General features: G+C 32.5%; 3 protein-coding genes across 3 annotated transcripts; 2 read left to right on the forward strand and 1 right to left on the reverse strand.

Moving 5' to 3' along the window:
* The first annotated feature begins 6,366 nt into the window (after positions 1 to 6,366).
* On the forward strand, positions 6,367 to 7,795 carry LOC123686380 (V-type proton ATPase 21 kDa proteolipid subunit-like). The gene is made up of 6 exons (XM_045626462.1): positions 6,367 to 6,554; positions 6,642 to 6,690; positions 6,749 to 6,832; positions 6,883 to 7,030; positions 7,112 to 7,360; positions 7,628 to 7,795. The coding sequence occupies exons 1-6, from the start codon at positions 6,488 to 6,490 to the stop codon at positions 7,655 to 7,657; spliced, it is 627 nt and encodes a 208-aa protein (XP_045482418.1). The 5' UTR covers positions 6,367 to 6,487; the 3' UTR covers positions 7,658 to 7,795.
* Positions 7,796 to 7,833: 38 nt separating this feature from the next.
* Positions 7,834 to 10,092, forward strand: LOC123686379 (V-type proton ATPase 21 kDa proteolipid subunit-like). The gene is made up of 6 exons (XM_045626461.1): positions 7,834 to 7,995; positions 8,051 to 8,099; positions 8,216 to 8,299; positions 8,354 to 8,501; positions 8,558 to 8,809; positions 9,591 to 10,092. Exons 1-6 carry the CDS (start codon positions 7,935 to 7,937, stop codon positions 9,624 to 9,626), a joined length of 630 nt encoding a protein of 209 aa, XP_045482417.1. The 5' UTR covers positions 7,834 to 7,934; the 3' UTR covers positions 9,627 to 10,092.
* LOC123686376 (carnitine O-palmitoyltransferase 2, mitochondrial) lies at positions 10,081 to 13,207 on the reverse strand. Its single transcript, XM_045626451.1, has 7 exons — positions 12,821 to 13,207; positions 11,694 to 12,770; positions 11,264 to 11,457; positions 11,039 to 11,208; positions 10,788 to 10,901; positions 10,431 to 10,735; positions 10,081 to 10,375 (listed from the first exon to the last, which is right to left on the reverse strand). The coding sequence occupies exons 2-7, from the start codon at positions 12,755 to 12,757 to the stop codon at positions 10,243 to 10,245; spliced, it is 1,980 nt and encodes a 659-aa protein (XP_045482407.1). The 5' UTR covers positions 12,758 to 12,770; positions 12,821 to 13,207; the 3' UTR covers positions 10,081 to 10,242.
* Between the last annotated feature and the right edge of the window lie 364 nt (positions 13,208 to 13,571).

Below are 13,571 nucleotides of genomic sequence, written 5' to 3' on the forward strand. Positions count from 1 at the left end.
TGAAATTATCCGAAAAGTCTCTTCATTTTGGAGTGCATTATGGATACCTTTCATTGTTCGCTTTTGGATACTTTTCATTGAGTACTTGGTATTCATCGTTTTTCATTTAATCAACCAAACTATCCTAGTCCAGGCCTTCACTTCTATTTTCATACCATTTCAGAGTAAAAGAAATAAGCGACATAGACAACAAACCGAAGAAAAACTCTTCAAAATCAAGACTTAGCTAGCTCACCTTGGAAGTACTTCGTACAAAATACGCCATCGTTAGTAACGTAAACAATAAAAAGGCTACACTGGCGTACTCTAAGTACCAATCAGATGTGCCGTAATAAAGAGTAAAATAGATTAAGCCAACTGTCAAATAAGTATGGCACTTCGGTAAAAGTTCACTGAATGAGCTAGCTCCAGATTTCAAGGTCGCCAATGATTGAAACTGATGTTGCAGTGGGGCGCAACACTCAAGTTGTCCAAGACTTCTAGACGAGGCAACTTAAGTTCAATAAGTGTTTTCTTGTTATTGTTTGCTGACAGTTTTGATTTCCAGGCTAGTGCTATGGATAGCAAAGCCCTTGATAGGAAGATGTAGTCGAAGGGACAAGTAGGGATGTTGGTAATTGGAAGTACTGAAAGCACGACACTGAAATCGTTACTAGCTCACCTTGCACTGACATTGGATAGAAGAACCGTCGTCTGCAGTCGTAAAAAGAATTATTACACATTGTATTTGATGGTGTTCAGCTCCTCAGTCATTATGTAGGTCAGTGTCAGTGTAAACCATATCATAAGACGACCTTGATCTGCTCTCTACTCGGAAGAAGCTTGTACACACATGCACCATCTATTATTATACCACATAATGTTTATATATTGAATGAGATCGAGTTCAGCTAGTGCAGCTCTGGACTTGCTCTTTGCAATTGAATATTCAAATGATGTTGCCGATGAAAATCTAACACGATAGTTATTTTTACATTTCATCAAACCAGTTGAGTGGCAACTGATTTTACTTTCGTATTTTAGTTGAGGTGTAAAGCAATCCGTTCATGGTTGACAAATTCCTCTGACCACTCATTTATAATCAACTCTCTTCTCGGGCTATCGATACTATGATAATATGATAGAAATCTTGATTAATCACCTTCAGATTTTCTTAGGTTACCTTAGAATAATCTTGATTATGTTCTCCTATTAACTTATGTCTTTATGCTGAGTGAATTAAGATGCTACAATGCCTTCAAAATATATCCATTCTAAAGAATGATCCAATAATTTAATAATTTGCTACCTGCATACGAGAAATGCATCTATGACGAAAAAATCACTCTTCTGATTTCGGAATTATTGAAAATACTTTAAATGAAGATCTAAAAGTTATGGAAAAATATTTTCTCGAGTGAAGTTTATGCCATAAATAAAATAAAAGAGAAATTTTTCTGTTTTCATATAAATAATCAACAAAAATATAGAGAATTGAATGTAACTTTCAATAATTCCGTCTTGAATCATAATTATATTCTCAAATATCTTGGAGTCAAACTTGATTTCTTCTACTTGTAAAATTTACGTTTGAAATTGAAGTCGAGGAATAAAATTCTTCAAAAATTAGCTGTTTCTTCATGGGGTACTGATGCCTGCACTCTTCGTATGACAGCTTTGGCCTTGGTTTTATCTGCTGCTAAATACTGTTGATCTTTTTTGTTCAATAGTGCTCATGTTCATAAAATTGATGCACAGCTTTACGGTTCTATGAGAATTATCAGTGGAACTATAAGATCTACACCTTTACATTTATAAACAATGCTATCACATATACTAACTAATCATTTTCGGATAGCAACTGATTTTTTGAATCGCTTTCCAAGAACGAAAATAAGATGTCAAGAATTCAAAATCATTGTACAGGTGTCCCAAATTCAATAGTCACTGAAACCGTCTCGGGAACTATATTTTTCCTTGGAAAAAAAACTTCAAGGTCCCCGATCTCATTTTTTTAAATAATATGATATCAAAAAACAGACCATGGATATTGATTCGTTCCCGAGTAACAGGGTGTTTTTTGAAAAATCTGCGACTGAAAAATTGCGTTGAAGAACATAGTGTGTCCCATTCAAGAAACGTCAGCTCTACTCTATATCTCTAAAACGATAATTGATTTTTATGATCTGTCATGATTATCATATAAACCACGAAAATTTATAAAATTTTTGATATCTCAAACAAAAACCAAGATATAGAGAAACATTTGACAACAACAGTCATTTTTCAGAAACCCTGTAACTCGAGAACTAATCAAGATATCTATGGTATGCTTCCTGATATTTTATAATTCCGAAAAAAGAGCTTGTGAGTCCTTTAAAATTTTTTCCACAAAACCCAGTTGCAGGAGAGTTCATTAAAATTTTAATCCTTCCTTAAAAGGTGGAGGTAGCCAATAGAATCATCTTATTGGAAGATTTTAATGACGGCATTAAATTTTAATGAACCTTACTGCAACAGGGTTCTTATAGTTCTCGAGATGCTTTCAATGAGCATCGAATTTGGGACACTCCCAAATTTAAATCTAAAATCTTCATCACCCCAAACTTGTACTGGATACCATTCAAAATATTTTCTTGGTGAAATATTTTTATTCTAATTTGAAAATGACCTTTGGATGAGTTTATGGTCTGCCCTTCAATATTCTAGACTTAGCCACGCCACTGTATATCCTCCGGATGCTGTCTTACATGTACATTTATGAATCAGCCTCATTTCTTTTTTGTCTGCTAACCACTTGCTCCAATTTACTGGTCACTCGTAAACATCCCGTAATTGAAGAAAAAAATACGCCAAGTTTCAAATGCAATCATCAACAACTTGCAGCAGGTAATGAGTCCTGGAACATCGTTGATGGTAAACCATCAAATTTTACTTGGCTTCTGTTTGGTTACTGAAAGTTTCTTTTTTAATCTGTGCTAATTAATAAAAAGAAAATAACAATTGTGGATACGTAGTTTCAATAAGTATATCTTAAATAACACAAAAATATGTTTAAATCCGATCGGTCAATTTTTTGAGAAAGCCAAGACTATATTAACCTTGAATACATTTCCGAAAAAAAATGTAACCTGAAAATTTTATAGAAGAAATATTTGACCATGCTTATTACTTCTCTGTAATTGATTTGCTTCTAAAACATCTCAATTCGAATTTTGTGACAGGAATATTCAAGGTGGTTTGCCTTGCCCTCTGGTGACCAATTTCTGAGGCTTGTAAAATGGGTATGCATCCCCAAACCTGAGACATTCCATTTGTATGTAAACTGTGCTTTTGCGGTGAAGAAAAATTTTTCTGGTAAGAATCGATGACAAATTCGGAATTTACGATCTCGAAACTATCTAAAACTATCTTAAAATGTTCGAATTCGTTCGGTCGATTTTTTCGGAAAAACCAAGACTATATATAACCTTGGATATTTTTTCGCCAAAAAAAGTTTTTCTTTCAGATCGACTTCAAAATTTGATATTGTGAAGAATTTTTCATGCTGAATCCGTATTCGCAATCAGTTCCTTCCTAGAAGACCCCAAAAATTAGTTATTTCGATTTTCGTGAGAGGAATTTGGGCGAAAAATCTTTTTTTTTCGAATCACCTTCAAAATTTGATTTCTTGAAGAATTTTGCATGCTGAATTCGAATCTGTTGCTTGTTTCTTCCTAGCTCACTCAAAAAATTGGATATTCCAAAATTCAAGAAAAAAATGTGATTTAAATAGATAGAGAGGTTTTTCTGGTGAGAATCGATGCCTAATTCGGAATCTAGAAGAAGCATTTGATTACCCCTAATACAAATCTACAATCAGTTTGCTTCTAAAAGGCCCCAATTTCGAGATAATTTGAGTTTTATGGGATCATTTTCATGGTAGTTTGTTCTGCCCTCTGGTGGATAAAATCTGAGGCTTGCCAATGGGTATATTCTGATTTATACTTTGACAGTCAAAATTTTATACTTTGGAAGTAAATATCAGTTGTTATCTGGTTGACAAAGTCTGAACCTTTCAAATAGGTATGTATAGTTCTGGTTTTGTGGGCTGTGTTTTTCTCAAAACCCCACAAAACACCTGCAAGTTCCTTCAGGAAACATCATATGGGGGATAAGTGTTCAAAAGTGAATGTTCTTCGTGATATCAAATTTTGAAGCTGGTCTATTAGATACTCTTATCGTACAGTGAAAATAGACTTTACGCTTTTTTTGGGCCAGATTTTCCCCTAACTTGTGATGACATCTAGGAAGAGTAGCGGAAACTAGTTTTTTTGGTGACATACTCGTTACAGAATTTTTTTCTTGGTAAGCTACTAGATGGACAAGTTCAGTAAATTGCGTAGAGAGGGCCTAAAGGCAAATTTTTTACTGAATTTAATTTTTGAGAAATGTTGGTCACCCTCAATGAATAAATAATTATATACTTATAATCGGTTACATATTCGTACTGAAAAACCTGCTAAGCTGAAAAAATTAAGGTACTTAAGCAGTTTGAGGTCTGCACACCAATGTTTTTCAATAGATACCTACCAAACTTATCACAAAGGTTTTTTTTGTACTAGAATATTGATTGAATGCATTTTAGGAATAAAAACCATAATTGGTGGACAATAACTCCCTTCAATGAGCTTGCAATTGGTCATAAACCTGACTCACTTCAGCCTATAGATGAATTATTTATATTGATGACACTTATGGATATCACTTTTTTGTAAAATTTTGCACACCAATGTTTTCCACTAGATACCTACTAAAATTATGTCAGTGAGCTTTTTTGTACTAGAATATCAATTGAATTAATTTCAGGAGTAAATTACATAATTGGTGGATGCTTTTATACCAATAACTGCCTTCATTGAGCTGCAATAGGTGATAAACCTGAGTACCTTCAGCCTATAGATGTTTATTTACATAGATGACACTTATGGAATTCAATTATTTTTTGTAAAATGTTGTTACCTTTTAAGATTAGGTAATTAGATACTTAATTACACTAATTTAAAAAAAAAAAAACAGGAAATCCTTCTTGAAATCGTAGAAGTTAAAGATGTGTCGGACACAATTTATTAGAAGGAACATTTGACCATAACGAAAACAAATCTGCAATCTGTTTGATATTTGAAGGTCTTATTTCGAGTTTTGTAGAAAAAATTTCGAGAGGGTTCCATTAGAGAATATTTTTAGCGATGAACCTCAACCATTATGGCCTAGAGAAAATAAATTTACTGTTTGAATAGGTGTGTGCTCTCAGACCTAATACAGAAGTGACGACACATCAGTTATTTCAGTTTTTCTTTAAGATTCCAAAAATTCAATTCAGTGAAGATTTTGCTTCTAAGCCGTCTATACACAATTTACTGAACCTATAATTGTCGCAGTGAAACACGAATAGAATCCTGTCAACGTTAGGTCCCTAAAAACGATTGGTTGGAGCTGCTTTTCCAGATGGCGCCAGAAAAAATGATTTCTAGAAATATATTTTGGTGGATACGCTACACTTAAGCGCATTCGCCTATAAAGCGTATGTATGTAAAATTTGGTAATGCTTTACGAACGAAGTTTCTGCTCAGATCAGCTTCAAATTTTGATATAACGAAGAGTATTCGATCTTGCACACCTATCCGTCATTAGATGTTTCCTGAAAAAACTTGGAGCTGTTATATCTTGTATTTTATGGGATTTTGCGAAAAAAATTCAAAATTTGATATCATGAAGAAATTTTCATAGTGGAAAGCTACCTGCAGTCGGTTTCGATACCAAATTCGGAATCTACGTCCTCGAAATAGGATAGGAAGATAGAAATCGATGCCTGATTCAGACCTCGAAACATCTTAATTAACACAAAAATGTGTCCAAATTCGATCGGTCAATTTTTCGAAAAAGCCAAGAGTATATTAACTTTGTTGGATATATTTCCAAATAATAATTTCAACCTGGCCGTCAAAATTTTAAACTTTGAAATTAAATATCCGTTGCTTTCTGGTTGACAAAGTCTAAACATTTCAAATAGATTTAAATAGTGCTGCGTTTGTGGTCTAAAAAACCTAAGTTTTGGAATAGTTTGCTGCAGTTTTTTGGGGGCCGAAAATGTTTTTGGTCATAACAACTTTTAATATTGTGATAAAATCTTCATGGTGACTATATAGGCTATTCAAGCTCCTAAATAGTTATATGATTACAAATTGTCAATTGTGATTTATTCTTAGAATATATTTTTTATTGATAGATTAATTAATGTTCTCAGGTGTCATCTTAGATCTAATAAGTTTTTATTTTAGGTCTATGGTTTTGAATTGGTGTCACGGCTGACAGCTGAATAATGTCTGTGCCTGAACCCCACCAATTTTTATCAATTCTTGGTTTTGACATTTCAAAATCAAACACCAGTTATAATATAGGTAGTCACGAGATTTCATGATAGTCTCTAACTTTTAAGATAATTTAATTCATCAATCATTAAAATAAAATGCAATTAAGATACGCTTTACTTTCCACATTCAGTGTACTGACAACATCAGTGCTAACTATTTTAGGTGAGATCTAATAAGAAAATATATGCTAACATTAGGTGTGTTTTGTTGAGCATGTGATATTCCTTGAACACTTCTATTTTGTTCCAGTTTTGTATTATGTTCTAACGGGAAAAGGAGAACAAATAAGCTTCGCATGGTAAGATTTCTGATTAGTTTACCTCCAGAAACTTGGCACTTAAAATATTTTGTTTCAGGTTTCTTTCAGAAACGTCCCCATATATGTGGGGTGCAGTAGGTATTGGATTATCGGTTGCCTTATCTGTTGTTGGTGCTGCAATGTAAGTTTGAGACAATCACACTACTTGAAATCTGAACGATATTATTTTAGGGGTATTCACACGACAGGAGTTAGTATTGTAGGAGCAGGAGTTAAAGCTCCAAGGATAAAAACTAAAAATTTAGTTTCCATCATTTTCTGTGAGGCTGTGGCAATTTATGGTTTAATTTTAGCTATTGTTTTATCAAGTAATTTCATAGTAAGTTGTTGTTCACTTCACTGTCCATTGAATATCTACAATGTTGAGTATTGTTTTTAATGCTCATCAATTATGTTTTAGGAAATGACACAAAAAACATGGGAAGATGGGAATTTGAAAGATAAGAATATCATTGCTGCACATATAATTTTCGGAGCTGGTTTGACTGTCGGTTTTGTTAACCTATTCTGTGGACTATGCGTTGGTATTGTTGGTTCCGGAGCCGCTATTGCAGATGCTGCTAATGCTTCTCTGTTCATTAAAATTCTAATCATTGAGATCTTTGGAAGTGCTATAGGTCTATTTGGACTCATTGTTGGTATTTATTTGGTAAGTAATTGAGATATAATGAACAGAAATGAACTAAGTCTTTGATAAAATTTAAAAGTAATAGAATTCTATTTAAAGTTGAAATAACCACAAAATTTTCATTTTATTTTAATGCCGTTTCGACAGCAATATTGTCATCTTCATATACTGAAAGTTGATCAGAGTATGGTTACTGCAACTTTAAATATATTGCAGAATCCACTGTAGACTGAAATATTTCAAAATTCTTGAAGTGTTTAATTACTAACCTTATTCTTTATTTTTCAGACATCAAAAGGATCCATGGGCAACAATTAATATATTATCTGTTTGTATATTTCTGTTTATAGAGAACTATTATAGCTTTATTATAATTTGAATGTAGTTAAAGATTCCACTATCTGTATAATAATATACTGTAAAGTTACAAGTTGCCAATAAAGTATTTTAAATTTACCTCCCTCTCTGTGTTCCTATCAGGAAATCAATACTTTCCAACCCTTACAGGGGAACCACAGAATGCTATAAGAAAACCTATACACCACTTGTGAATCCTTCTGTATTAGGATTGAAAAAGTCAGTGAATGAAATTAAGATGAGAAAAATACTAATTTTAACTTTCTTGATATTACTCTCTTTTTCAGTTGTGGTTTTAAGTGAGTTTACTAATAGTGAAGATATTTAAAAATTTTCATTAATGCCCATTTACAGGTTTATATCATGTTCTTACTGGAAAAGGTGAGAGGATCAGTGTGGGTTGGTGAGTATACTAACACGGGTTCTTAAATTTCTAAATAGGAGTTCTAAACCTTTGAAAAAATTAGTTTTGAATATTCAGTTCAATATTTACATGTAGAGACATTGTTTCTTTTATAGGTTCTTGGAAAACACATCACCACATATGTGGGCCGCTATTGGAATTGGATTATCGGTAGCTTTATCAGTTGTTGGTGCTGCTGTGTAAGTTGGATCAATGAATTAATTAATGTGAATCAAAATAATTTTCATTTTCAGTGGAATTCACACGACCGGTGTGAGCATCATTGGAGGTGGTGTAAAAGCTCCAAGAATAAAAACAAAAAACTTGATTTCGGTTATTTTTTGTGAAGCTGTGGCTATTTATGGCCTAATTATAGCTATAGTACTGTCTGGATATTTAGAGGTAGGATCCCCCACTTGAGCTTCTTTTTTATGTCTAAAATTCTAACAAAATTTCAGGATTTCACTTATGACATAGTTATAAATAATGAAATTCTGAGAACTCGTAATTGGATGTCAGGTTACCTTATGTTTGGGGCTGGAGCTTCTGTTGGATTGGTAAATTTGTTCTGTGGAATGGCTGTTGGTATAACTGGATCTGGAGCTGCTTTAGCAGATGCAGCAGATTCTTCATTATTCGTTAAAATTCTTATAATTGAAATCTTTGGAAGTGCTATTGGTTTATTCGGATTAATTGTTGGAATATATATGGTAAGTTTTTTTTTATAGCTAATGATTCAGTTCAATATTTAATTAATTTTTGTCATTGATGTTTATGTGGCATGCTGAAAGGAATTTTGATTTTATCTCATTCACAATGAATTTAATAATGCCTACCGTTATATTTTGTTTTTTTTTCCCTTCTGTTTCCCTAATAATTAAATTGAAAATTTTCTGAACCCACACACTCCACATGTACTAATTCCTGAGTTATGGAAATTTGGCTTTTATGAATTGAAATGTTTGTTGTAGTTTGAGCTCAATATTAATGCTTAATAAAAGGTGTAACGATAATTTTGTAACAGATACCATGATATTTGTTGAATATTTCAAACGATATTGTTGAGCTTTAATTTTTTTCTGTTCTGCCCAGGAATTCTTCGATTAAACTACGCGCAAAAATAATTTTTTACCCCCACTCCCAATTGGTCTATTTGGAAAATTTCTTATGCTCAACTTTAATTATAATAGTTTTTATTAATATTTGAGTTCAGTATATCAAATTTTCGCACGTGGGGTGTGAAAAAAGTAGAATTATTATTATTAAATGAAATTGTCTTAATTACACCTGCACAAAGTTGCTGATTTTTATTTTTACCATTCAACATAAATCAAATTAATATCGATGTGGTTCAAAATGTTTGTGCTTATGTGAATGTACCTACATTTAGTATTTTTGTTTACTGTACTACTCTTGCTTGTTTTAAGTTTAGATGCTATACAACTTCCATGTGATTTTAATCATTTTACTCGAAATTAAATATATTTTCAGGTGTCCAAGGTATCTATGGGTAACAAGCTATATTGAAAAAATAGGAGGAAAAGTAATAAGAGCAAATAGTTAGCTGTAATGTGAGTTGATTCCAATTTGTTTTTCATGCGAACAAAAACACTTTTATGTCAATCTGTGATCTCCACTTTATGTTCACAAGTGGATAATTTGCAATAATAGTTTTTTGAAGTGAAATTGTTGATTAATCTTGTAACGAATATTACATTTTTTACAAATAACGCGAACTATCGATGATCTTCCAATCTTGCACATATCTAAATTCTGCATATCTTGATTGTTTGGAACATACTAACCCTTGAAAATTAAATCTAAACGAACCTTCTAATAACTCATGTTTGTTTCGTCACTGCATTATTTAGTACAAATTAGGTAATTTGAATGTTGTAAATAGGTAATTAGTTCCATACAGATGAATTATATTAATTAGATTTTTATTTATATTATAGAAATTACAAATTAAAGTTCTCTCTTTAGCTTTAAATGCATTTTATTTCATTAAAAAAAAAACATGTACTTAGATCCATTTGTATAAAATAAATACTGTACCCAATAAGCACTTAAAATTAATAAGGCACTAGACCAGTTATATAATATGGAGTAAAACATCATAAATGATTCAACAACACACTCTTCAGCTTTTATATTGCAAAACTTTCAATATGTCTTGGAAAGAAGCATTCAATGCTTCTGTGAAACCCTTTCCATTGGCAGTAGGTAGATAATTTGTAACAATAGCACCACAAGCATCATCCAGAATCATATAACTGCAAATAACCTCGTTATCATCGAAATTTATGTTCAACAATTAAAGTAACTTACCCAACACCCAAACCATCCTTGACCACAGGTCCGAAACCTCCTGCCATTATAGCAGGAGAGTTCAAAGTACTTGTTGAAAGGATATTATGATTCATCATATTGTACTCAGGATCGTGAAAAATATTACATTCCAAATTCTTTTTCGTAGCAAAATGCTTCAATGCGAATAAATGTCTATCAAATCCTTGACCCATTGCAGCCTCTTTGGTCAATTGAGAATGATATTTTGAGCATTTTTCAAGCAATTGTCTCTGTTCTTGCAGACTCGTTTTAGACTTTTGCAAATTTAGAGCCAGGGTCATATCCTGTAAATTATCAGAAATAATTTCATATATTCAAGATTATCACCATATGTACCTTCGTTGCCATGGTACAAGGTCTGATAGTTTCAGTCCTACCATGTTTGAATGCAGCTGTACTGCAAGATTCGTATGTAGGTACAAATTTACCAGTCAATTTATGATATGCAACCTGAAAAGTGGCATTATTCGTCAAACAATATTTTTAATTGAACACCATGTGCTTATGGCCAATTCCAAGAAAAATAATTTGTGCTCATTAGATTCAATATATTATGATGATGAGCTTTTATAAAGGTCATTGCTCACCTGGAATGACAGCTGCATTACAGCATCTGGACTAACTTTCGCCTTTTTACATATATTTTTGCCAATACCATCAAAAGTCATGTAATTAACGTCTAGTGTTGAGCACAACTTCTTGTAATCTGTCTTAGCTTTCTGAATCTCATTCTTTAAATTGTCACTAAGATTGAGTTCTGAAATATTAGATTTTAAACATTCGTTTCGGTTTTCTAATTCACAACAATGTACCCAATCTACATATTTCATTATTTTTATCATGAACAGTTTTCGTATCTATATTAACTTGTGGTTTTTCGTTGGAATCCTTGTGTATTTCTTGCATGAATCGAAAAATGGCAACACCATCACCCCAGGCATGTTCAAAATTAACTCCTGCGTAACCATCTTTAGTAATAATTAATGAAAAAGATTTGTCAAACCATCTGGAAATTGAACAAAAAAGTTGAATTATTAGATTCCACCATTCCAAAAATATTCTATAAAGATTTTTTAACAATTCGGTTAACCCATCTTCCTCTGTCAGTATTGAAACATTTGCTATTCTAACTTTGATTATTCAAAAAAACACACCAACAGAACAAATTGGTATGGAGTAATATTTTTTCATTTGATTCAAAATATTGGTGAAATGATATAAATTTTTGAATTGAAACTTCACCTGTTGTTTGAGTCAGCATGTAGAAACTGTCTTGTAGTTTTAATGAGGTCTCCCTCCACTTCCTCACTGTCCAAACAAACATTAAAGAGGGCAGAATCGATTAGCTTAATTTTACTTTCATTTCCAGCTCCAACTAATTCGTGTCTGATTGTAGCCCATTTATCTCTATTCAATGTAGTTAATGGCCCGATTGAAAATTCAGCTTCATCCACGTTATCATTGAGTATAAATTTCAATCTAGTTAGGATGACATCAGCTGGCAAAATTTCATTTGTATCTGACAATACCTTAACTACATAAAAATGCCCTTTGTGTTGAACAGTTATGTGCGTACTGTTTTGGCTTGAATAAAATCTGTCTTTGTCTATCTCTGGAATTCTGGTTGACTTGAAAAGACTAGAATATTGACTCATATCAAGAGGATATGCGTTAAACATATAGGCACCATGCCAAGAAACTGCTTGAGGTAACTTACTGCATATATTTCGAAATAGAGCTGTATCACTCTTTTTTGGATTCAGATGAAATACTTCAGGTTGTAAAATGTTAGCCTCAAGAGACTTGTAGAACCTCAAAGAGCTCACAATCAAATTAGAAGCTTTCACTAATTGATTATTCATATCAGGATTTAAGTAGTTGTGTAGAACGATTATTGGATTATAATTCAAAGGTAAAGGTTGCCTATCTCTCAAATACATATCAAACCACATTTTAGAAATATAACTTGTATGTTTGTTAGCTTTGTCATAATCTTGTAAATATTTCTGTAACTGTTGACCAGTTGATGCACAAAACCGCTTAACATTAAATTCTGTTTTTCTAAAACCTTCATCGATCAGTAAAGGCCTTTGAGCAGCTAGATATCTGTCACAGGTGGCACTCAATTTGGGGATTGGTAGTCGAGGAAGTGATTTTTGAAAATGATAAGTAGGTATCTTACTGAATTGAAGATATTGATAATCTTTATCTGAGGACTTCTCACTGAATTGAGACACACAGACCCTTTGGCATATTATGTTATTTTTTAATATAGGTAGAATTTGTTTTCTTGTTATGAGAGGCATTTTGGAAGATATTCTGCAATTAATTTATTGTAATGCACTTAATTTAATGACGAGAATACTCACAATAATACTTCGTGTTTTGCACAAACAATACTATAATTCACTACTCTAGATCTATAAGGTACTCAAGTATTCATATCATTCAGGAAATAATGAGCCAAACAGAAAAATGATGAATAAGTAGAATTCCAATGTAATGTAGAGTTATCGTTATCCATAAATGTATTCTGATTGATCACGTAGAGTGAACAAACAGAATAACTTCCGCATCACTTGTACATTTACGTGACAATACACTTTGCCCAGATGCTGTTTGTCTGTTCAATTTGACGTTTAACTGTTATCAAGTGACGTTACATGTCCATGACAACAAATATAATTATTTTTTATGTTTTGATTACTTGACTTGACAAATGACGTTTGTCATTGATATGTTGATAGGTGATGTGGTCTTTGATCTTCCTTTAGATTCAACTACCGAACTACCTGTGGATTTTATTTTCCCCTAAGTACCCAGATGTTATTGTGAGCATAAGTAGCATTTTTTTATGAATAAAGCGTAGCTCATTGACAACTCAATAAGTATCTTCTTAATTCCCTCAAATATGTCTCACATGGTGCTTATTTTTTCTTTCCCGACAATCCTAGCTTAGGCCTCTTCTCCTTTGATAACTGGTAAAAAACCTACCTAACTCCATGTGTGCTAGGAAATAATAAAGTACATTTCAAGAACTAACATAAAAAACCCTCTGATATGTTGGTAGAAACCTGCCCTAACTTTATATGTGCCAAGGTGTGTAGGTCACATATATAT

The sequence above is a fragment of the Harmonia axyridis genome, chromosome X (genome assembly GCF_914767665.1).
Source record: "Harmonia axyridis chromosome X, icHarAxyr1.1, whole genome shotgun sequence".
Classification (NCBI taxonomy): Eukaryota; Metazoa; Arthropoda; class Insecta; order Coleoptera; family Coccinellidae; genus Harmonia; species Harmonia axyridis.